We start from the raw sequence: 10,191 nt of genomic DNA, 5'->3' as shown, positions 1-10,191 counted from the left end.
GGTGTAAACAGTGGATGTTCCCTAAGTATGTACGGATACCGTACCTAATTAAAAGCGTTTCTTTGTTGCCCATAGTTTATTTCATTTCAAAAAGCAATAAAATCTGTGACATATATGTAAGTATCCCATAACAGCTCCCATTTGTTGGAAAATATCTTCATCGAAAAGGAGCATAATAACCGTAAATCTTGAAGTGCAGGAAGTAATTATCAAATTATTGCCGTTTGTTTAGCGTAAACCTCGTTCGCCAGTCCAAACAAACAATCAAGCGAGGCGAATATCGCAGTTTCCAGCTGAAGTTTACTGAAAATAATTAATTAGCAGACACCGCCTCGAAGATGAAAACCAGAAGAAACCAATGAGGTAAACACTTTCTGACTCCCGACTCCTCCTACTTTATCTTCAAGAGTAATCTCGCGCGTGGACCGCATTAGTTGCCGATTAGTAGTCAATTATTGACTTAACTACTGTAACCGTTTAAGTGCCTCCTTACAAGACCACCGCCGTGACGCCTAATATCGTAATTAGTAGTGCCAAGTTCCTAATTGTTTCAAAAGTGCCTTAGAGAGAAGAAAGGATTACCTACAGTATTACCCAACTTCTTACCAACTACGAATTAAATATAGGTGCTCAACGAACTAATCTCAGTTAAGGTAATCAAAAAATGCCTGCATGGAATCTTTATTACATTTATTTCTTTTATTCTAAAAATACACGCCAAAATAAAGAATTCTCCCCTATAGAAATCAATTTTACGTAAAATGCTCGAAGCAACAAGATTCGGCAATTTAAAAAAGTTATTGTCTTATTTCTAGGAGATCAATTCGCCTATCATCAAGTGCCTACTGCTTTTCGTCAAGCAAAAATCCTTTGCTGGATTATTGACGTGATTTTACATGGTTGTGAAAATGAATGCCTTGAATGGGCAAGATCACTGCTTGAAAACCATGCCCCCAAAAGAACCAGTTAAACTCAAATTCGGAATCGACAGTATCTTAGCATCAAATCCTACAAGTTTAGAAGAAAATTGCAAAAATTCTATAGCAAAGCCTACGCCAACCATAGCCGTTCCCTGTTCTGATTGCGTCACTTCGCTTTTCCGATGCTGTTCCCTCAATTCTGGACAAACTTTACTTGAAAAACATGCCGACTATCCAAATCATAATCACAATTATGCTACAACGAATAGTATCTACACCGTACAGCCAATAAGACCGTTTGCAACTCGACCAGGTAATAAATAAATTTTATAATACACATTCATATAATGTATGTGCATAATGTTTATTATGTGAATTTAGTAATCAATTTGTTTTCTACAATTATGAGTAAGCCGAGTCTTCCTTCTGCTTAGTAAGAAACTAATTGCTATAAAAATTATTGTAATTCGGTCACTTATTAATTATGAAGTTCTGGAACTGAATGGGGGTTAATTAGAGAATCTTGAAATTTGTTTTTTATGATGATTATTCTTTATAATATATATATCAGAAATTAGGAACAACATGTAAGAGATAAAATTTACATAATAATAGAAAATTATTTAATTGTTAGTAGGATATGTACATATCCTTTTTGTTTATTACATTTATGTTTTGTTGATGTTTGTGTATTTTAATAATTGACATTGAAATTTTGTAAGTCCTTTTTAAAATTTGAAATTTACTTCAAAATAGCAATTATTTATCATCAATTANCCTTTCTTTGTTTACCTTTATCGGTTAATATTGCTCGATAAGGCAAGAAAATAATTATGTAAACGTTCGAAACCGTAACATCTCACCACCCACCGTTTCAGTCGAACACGGTTGTATGTCGTACGGCAGCAGGGGCACTTGCTCTAATGAAATTACTCCGCTTTTATTTTGCTTGTGGGTAATGACTCGAAGAAAATCCTTGCTCATCTGGGATGACTCGTACCATTACGAATAACTATAAGCGCGGTCTAGTACAATTAAACATGTACACACGTAACTACTATATATACGTGTTACCGGAAAAGTATGGAATCTAGGTATTGTATACAATTCCTAGGAAATGTATACAATTCCGAGGCTATTTAGGAAATCTATAAAATATTATTTCAAAGATTTTTTAATATACACATATCCTGGGAAATGCAGATATACATTTCCTAGGAATTGTATGAAATTCCGATATTGTACTAGGAAATGTATAAAACTAATGTTTTCTGTAAATAAAATGGATGCCCTCTCCTCGCTTCCCTATTGCCGCGTACCCATTGACATCTTGAATGTAATACATTTCCGATTGCTATTTAGGAAATGTATAGATTTCCTAGGAAATTTGTCTAATATAATATAGTTCACACATTTCCGGTATACATTAGGAATTATATACATTTACTAGGAATAGTATACAATGACGGATTACACACATTACCGTTAACATATACTCTTAGTAGGCGTCCACTAAAATTTGGTGGAAACTTTTTCCTTCAATTTGGATACCTCCTTCCCCATATGTCCCCTACATCCCCACCCCCCTCACGTGAAATGTACCCTATAATTTTTAATAATTAAACTTATTTTCATGTATCCTCATGGGACATCTCAAAATAAAGAAAAAATTAATGATTTCTTTATTATCTGCAAATAATAACGTTAAAAAGTGAAGCTTTTCAATGAACCCTCTCGCTCAACTTAAATGAGATCTGATGAAATTTTGCTAGACTACTCTCTCCTTTTTTAACTGGTGTAAACAGTGGATGTTCCCTAAGTATGTATGAATACCGTACCTAATTAAAAGCGTTTCTTTGTTGCCCATAGTTTATTTCATTTCAAAAAGCAATAAAATCTGTGACATATATGTAAGTATCCCATAACAGCTCCCATTTGTTGGAAAATATCTTCATCGAAAAGGAGCATAATAACCGTAAATCTTGAAGTGCAGGAAGTAATTATCAAATTATTGCCGTTTGTTTAGCGTAAACCTCGTTCGCCAGTCCAAACAAACAATCAAGCGAGGCGAATATCGCAGTTTCCAGCTGAAGTTTACTGAAAATAATTAATTAGCAGACACCGCCTCGAAGATGAAAACCAGAAGAAACCAATGAGGTAAACACTTTCTGACTCCCGACTCCTCCTACTTTATCTTCAAGAGTAATCTCGCGCGTGGACCGCATTAGTTGCCGATTAGTAGTCAATTATTGACTTAACTACTGTAACCGTTTAAGTGCCTCCTTACAAGACCACCGCCGTGACGCCTAATATCGTAATTAGTAGTGCCAAGTTCCTAATTGTTTCAAAAGTGCCTTAGAGAGAAGAAAGGATTACCTACAGGATTACCCAACTTCTTACCAACTACGAATTAAATATAGGTGCTCAACGAACTAATCTCAGTTAAGGTAATCAAAAAATGCCTGCATGGAATCTTTATTACATTTATTTCTTTTATTCTAAAAATACACGCCAAAATAAAGAATTCTCCCCTATAGAAATCAATTTTACGTAAAATGCTCGAAGCAACAAGATTCGGCAATTTAAAAAAGTTATTGTCTTATTTCTAGGAGATCAATTCGCCTATCATCAAGTGCCTACTACTTTTCGTCAAGCAAAAATCCTTTGCTGGATTATTGACGTGATTTTACATGGTTGTGAAAATGAATGCCTTGAATGGGCAAGATCACTGCTTGAAAACCATGCCCCCAAAAGAACCAGTTAAACTCAAATTCGGAATCGACAGTATCTTAGCATCAAATCCTACAAGTTTAGAAGAAAATTGCAAAAATTCTATAGCAAAGCCTACGCCAACCATAGCCGTTCCCTGTTCTGATTGCGTCACTTCGCTTTTCCGATGCTGTTCCCTCAATTCTGGACAAACTTTACTTGAAAAACATGCCGACTATCCAAATCATAATCACAATTATGCTACAACGAATAGTATCTACACCGTACAGCCAATAAGACCGTTTGCAACTCGACCAGGTAATAAATAAATTTTATAATACACATTCATATAATGTATGTGCATAATGTTTATTATGTGAATTTAGTAATCAATTTGTTTTCTACAATTATGAGTAAGCCGAGTCTTCCTTCTGCTTAGTAAGAAACTAATTGCTATAAAAATTATTTTAATTCGGTCACTTATTAATTATGAAGTTCTGGAACTGAATGGGGGTTAATTAGAGAATCTTGAAATTTGTTTTTTATGATGATTATTCTTTATAATATATATATCAGAAATTAGGAACAACATGTAAGAGATAAAATTTACATAATAATAGAAAATTATTTAATTGTTAGTAGGATATGTACATATCCTTTTTGTTTATTACATTTATGTTTTGTTGATGTTTGTGTATTTTAATAATTGACATTGAAATTTTGTAAGTCCTTTTTAAAATTTGAAATTTACTTCAAAATAGCAATTATTTATCATCAATTATTATATCACGTTCTAGTTATTCACATACAAATAATACACAATAATTACAGGCAATATTTTATAGGATGATGTGTTGACCATTCAAAATGATTATTTACGAAAACACATTTTTATTGCTTGTCTTGTTCTAATGAAGAAATCTAAAGGAATTGTCGTAAAATGTTTATTTTCAATTTTATTACCTACTCTTTGATAAGAAATAATGATGAGTACTCACTGTAATCAACTAATACTGTAGTTCAATTTTATCGCGACCATAAAAATACTCATAAATATTTTTGGTGACGGGATAAATAAATTTTAATATTCATCAAAGTCATTAGTACAAAAACGTACAACGACAAGCATTATTTTAATTATTTGATAAAATGCGAATGACCCACTAAATATTTCACAAATCATCAAATCAAATCCGTACATAACTGTTCAATCATGGTGAATGTATAGGTATCAATTTCGATTTATCCATATATTTTAAATCTTATTAATTAAAAAATAATTAATTAGAAACTCTAGTAGTAGTAACAAGTTGCAAACATCAAATAAAATATATCATTTATATTCCCTAATCGTTAAATCTTTTTGATAACACCAAACAGTACTATCTTCATACGTTCCCAAACATGAGAAAGGGGCTTAGGGAGTCTAAAGAAATGGGCCATAAAGATTTTAGTTTTATTCCTTTTTATATGCTAACGTATTTGATTTTAAATCTTATAACAAAAATACAAAACCGATACATATGAAATACGTTCAACAATTTGATTGCTGATTGAATCTCGAAATTTGGTAGATATCTTTAACATCTAGCAATAATAAAAGCTAATAATCTTCTTTTCAACTAAAACTCTTGGAAATAATGATTAAACGGTTTCTTTATTCACACTCCGTTCAAATAGATATTTTTGGATAATGGCCGATTCATTCTTCGACGCGTTTTAATTTGATTACATCAGTTGGTAAATGTAAAGTTTATGTCGGTAGCAGGCAATCGCTTAAACCGATGATGAGCCCTAAACTTTATTATGCACAAGTAATGTAAACATTAGATCTACAAGACCTTTATGTGCATATATACAAGTCGTAAACAGGCCTTCGCATCCAGCTCATCTCTCGTTTATACTAGTCAGTTTGTTCGTATACAGTGGGCACTGTTAAGTGTTTGGAATAAGCTAATGTATCTACATCGAGAACATTTGGTCTCTTAATTTGCTCAACATTTGGCTCTAACTTTAGTTAATACTCACCAAAATTATCCTCTAATAAAACGGTTCTAAATATTTTTCTAAAAATTATCATCTAAATCTACCCTATTAAAATTGTTCACATTGTACTCATCAGTTATCATGTTCGCTTATAATAATAATGAAAGTATACTTATATACTTCTTCATTCGAAACCCAAAGTTGTAAACGAATTTTATATTTGTATATGCGGATTTATTAAAAGCGAATTTATATGTACTTGTCTATAATGTGCCCAATTCAGTCTAATCCAATCTAATTATAAAGTGAACGTAGCATCCCAGGGAATTGTGTTAGGAGAAAGGAAGAAAGCTTAGGATTTCAAGCGATATCTGAACCCCTTCGCATGTTATTACCAAAGGATATATTAACTGACGAAGTGGCGAATCTAGTGCGATTATTGTTACCGAAAGTTAATCGTCTTAATTTTGAAGAGCTCAGCGATTTAGGCCCGTTTTTTAATATTTTAAGTGTCTTGCTATGACTCGTAAAAGTCAGTTTTGAGATATCAGTCATCAGTTAACTAACCTCAAAAAAAAATTCAAAAGTTCAAAAGAGAAAAATTTCAAAACAAAGGGAGCTTTAGATAGCCCCTGACCCCGAGGTCATCTACTCTCTTGCTTCCGCTTGGATTGTCCAAATTGTACTCTAGGATCTGTTTTCAATAATAAAATACCAATAACAACGGTCTCATTTTCACTTTACAACCATCAAGATATTTCCTAATTAAATTTAAAAAACTCGAACCAATTATGGCACAAATTATATACGAATACCAAAGTCTCTGAACAAACTTCGACGAATACGTAATAATATGATGTTAATCGAACTTCTGTTTAATAATTCTGTTAAAATAGTCATAGTCAATATTAAAAGGATTATAAAAAGTACGTGGGCACTTATTATATTTAGACACCTACTTGCGCTTGTCTGTCAATAAATTTTATTTTTAGATACTCAGAAATTTTAAACATCATCTATACGTACATTCCGATCCATACAAATTAATTAAACATTCTTCACTAATTTATGAGGTAGTAAAAGATCAAATAAAGATCTATTTCAACCATGAAAACACTGATTCGGTTTCCATTTTTCCACACCAGGACGTTTTTAGTTCCACTGACGTTTGTAGCAACTTTTATTAGATTAATTGTTTATTTTTTATCGATCGTTATTGAACTACATATTGCAATATTTAATCGCCTCATTGACAGGTACCATTTTTAAACATTTCCTTAAATTGAACCTCAAAAACTTTAGATAATTAACTTGTTAAAACAATTTTTGATGTGAAATATTTTTTGGTGGTCTTAGGGGGTTAAACTGATACGCGTGGCAAGACGGAGCGACAATAAACAAAACTTCCATGTTTCACATCCGCCAAACACCTTGTGATGGCTATTTTTTCAACAACTTCCTTCTTGAACGAGAACTATTTGTTTAATCAGCATTGAATAAGTGCCATTTGTTATAATAAATACCCTGATCCTCAATTTCTTCAAAATTGTTAGTAATGACAGTAAAAATCTCCTCAAAATTTGATAAGTGCATGAATAGTTCATAATAATCAAATAGGTTGAACACTGGTTTCAAATTAACGATTATAAATTATTGGTTTTAGTATTGATGATATTGAAGTGTAATTTTTAAATATCCGGGAGATTGTAGCAGGCAAACAAATGCTTTCCTGTGATTTTTCTTCTTAGAGTATGTTATAAATTGGCGTCAAAAGAAAAGTAGATTTTAACCAAATGACTTAAGCATTTTCAAACTGAAGACGAGATAAGAAGTGAAATAATTGGAAATTAGCGAAATTTTTCCATTTACTCTTTTTTATACATATTTGTCATTTGGCAAATGTCTCACCCTCGTAGATGAAAAACTCAATCACCAATTTACACGTCCGATATATGTAAATAATAAACATAATAAATGCTTATGCAATTCAAATAAAACATAAGTAGTTGTTGTTCAATGTTTAACTGCATAATTAAAAATGTAGCAATTGCCTACTACAGCACTATTACAACTGGTCTTCTCAGCAGAGGGTACAGATTAATTTAGACCGAAATGAAAATAAATAACGGAAAAAGATCCTAAACAAGGACCAAGAGGAGAAGAGTGTTTCTTAGTTATCGCCACAGGATGTAATCACATGTCAGGGCCCAACATTAACACCAATAAACACTAAAAACATCACGGTTGGATCTGTTGATTCTCAACTACGTCCCGCAAGCATATATAAACAGATGTTTAGACGTGATCATATTTACGTATACATATTTAAGTGTATACCCCAAATTCTAAACGATCTAATGTTTATTATTGTTTATCGGAAGCTTTAACGGTGAAACAGTTATTACCTTCCTTTAATTGAATAATAAATTTTTTCAAAATTCTACAAAAAACTCATTTTGCTTTATTCATTCTTCGCACACGTTCTGCCATCTTAAATTACTACTTAAAGGACCTTGCTGGATCCTTACCGAAAATGGTCCTCTGTTAAACTAAATGAAACTTTGGATTCTGATAGTTCTCGACGTGTAAATCAAAAATCTCAATGGGCACTATGTCGTAAAAACTTACCTTTTTGAGATATAGTCCCTTAAAGTTGCATTCTTTAGTCAGGACTTGCAAGGTACAATTATACCTGCTCTATGTACTAAATACGTATACGTTACTTGTATATTATGAATGTGTCATGGTTTCGGACCAAGGATGGTAATGAACTCTGCAAAAGTGTAATACACCTCAACGTAGAAGTGTACTTATGAGGAAAGTTGATGTACTCAGAGCTGTAATCAGACAACCAACTATAGTTTATACGACGCATAAAAACTAAAAGTGTAACTGTAACGAAACTTTAGTAGGTTCATATACAATTTTTATATTCCGTATTGGTATCTGATATCACTTCTGAGTATATACCAACTTTCCCTGTAAGTTGGGGTACCTACTCAGAAGTATAATCAGATATCAATACAAAAACTATAGTTTATACAACATATGAAAACTAAAAGTGTAATTGTAACGAAACTTTAGTTGGTTTATATTGAATTTTTATATTCTGTGTTAGTGTCTGATTACACCTCTGAGTACACCAACTTTCCCTGTAAGTACACTATGACGTTGGAAGACCTATACTACAAATTTTCAAAGTGCATTAAGATCCCTATATCGAAACCATGACAAATCTATAATATGAAATACTACAGGTAGGTGCCAACATAATCCAATACGTACAATTGGTATAATTGTTCCTTGGAAGTCCTTACGGAAAAATGCAACTTTAAGTTTGTCAGAATGCCATTTTCCGTAAGGATCGCCCAGAGTCCTTTTATTACCTAGTACTAGCTTTATCGCAAATTTCTAAATATATTTATGGTAAAGGCATCGATAGCCTATTAGTTTATAAAAAAAAGAAGTAATGATAGCCGCTGATTATAAGCATTGTTTTGTATAATAGATGCAGTTTAAGATTTCTATTATTGGAATTTCATAAATCTACCAACACATTAATCCATTATGAATAACTGATGTTTCAAATAAATTACTGAAAAATAAATGTGCATTAAAAATGGTGAATGCGCTGGGCAAGCTTCGATTTTCGTAGTGTTAGCGTGTCCCCGGATTCATCCGCGCATCAATTTCTTTATTTTAACTTCAAAGCATTCAAACAAATAATAATAATCTCTTTCACCAGCATTCAAACTTTCAGTTTGTTCTAGATCCTCGTCGATTTATTGTAAAATGTTATTACATTTTCCGAAATTCCGAAGAGGTTGTTACCCTATAGTAGATATGGTTCCTAATGTCATTAATATAATTTATTTGTTATTACTCATTTTTTATTGCTAGAGTGTCCTGCATCCTTTTTCAATCTCCAGCAGTATCATTTTCTACTTCTATTTATCAATTTCTTTTATTTTACAGCCATACGGATACCTTCCTTGCAAACATCCCGTAATTCTACCACATCATTGAACCTCAGTGCAACAGCTAACTGTTCTTCGGGAACAGGAAAAAGGAAAAGATCGTGGTCCCGTGCGGTTTTCAGTAATCTACAGAGGAAAGGACTAGAACGCCGTTTTCAACTTCAAAAATACATTACCAAACCTGATCGACGCCAATTGGCTGCTACGTTAGGTCTAACCGATGCGCAAGTAAAAGTCTGGTTTCAGAACCGAAGAATGAAATGGAGACATTCCAAGGAAGCTGGGAAAATGGGAGAATGTACTGCCGATACCAATAATGACGGAGAATTGTATATTGATGTCGATACGGTTTCCGAAAGTGATTAAATTGTGTTATAGATTGAATCATTTAAAATTATACAAACTAATGGATGAGTGGATCGAAATGAAATCATTATAGTATTTACCAGTCACTCAAATGATCAGATTTAGTCGGTTAAATAAGAAATATTGATATCTATAATTAAATTAAAATATTTTTGAAAAATTTTCTAATACCGATTTTTAAAAAATCAAAAATCAACAACATTAACATCACTATTCAGTAACCATTTTATCAA

At 32.4% G+C, this 10,191-nt stretch overlaps 1 protein-coding gene across 2 annotated transcripts; it reads left to right on the top strand.

Annotated features, from left to right (window-relative positions):
• The first annotated feature begins 455 nt into the window (after positions 1 to 455).
• LOC108733304 (homeobox protein LOX10) lies at positions 456 to 10,057 on the top strand. 2 transcript variants are annotated; one of them, XM_018464404.2, is made up of 3 exons: positions 456 to 653; positions 816 to 1,233; positions 9,591 to 10,057. In XM_018464404.2, the coding sequence occupies exons 2-3, from the start codon at positions 897 to 899 to the stop codon at positions 9,956 to 9,958; spliced, it is 705 nt and encodes a 234-aa protein (XP_018319906.1). In that variant the 5' UTR covers positions 456 to 653; positions 816 to 896; the 3' UTR covers positions 9,959 to 10,057. The 2 variants fall into 2 exon arrangements, with proteins under 2 accessions (XP_018319906.1, XP_025831742.1); XM_025975957.1 differs by lacking the exons at positions 456 to 653; positions 816 to 1,233 and adding exons at positions 3,170 to 3,367; positions 3,530 to 3,947.
• Positions 10,058 to 10,191: the final 134 nt, after the last annotated feature.

This window comes from Agrilus planipennis, unplaced genomic scaffold (genome assembly GCF_000699045.2).
Source record: "Agrilus planipennis isolate EAB-ADULT unplaced genomic scaffold, Apla_2.0 scaffold12, whole genome shotgun sequence".
Taxonomy (NCBI): domain Eukaryota; kingdom Metazoa; phylum Arthropoda; class Insecta; order Coleoptera; family Buprestidae; genus Agrilus; species Agrilus planipennis.
The sequence above is the reverse complement of the archived record's forward strand: the minus strand, read 5'-3'. Positions and strand labels throughout refer to the sequence as shown.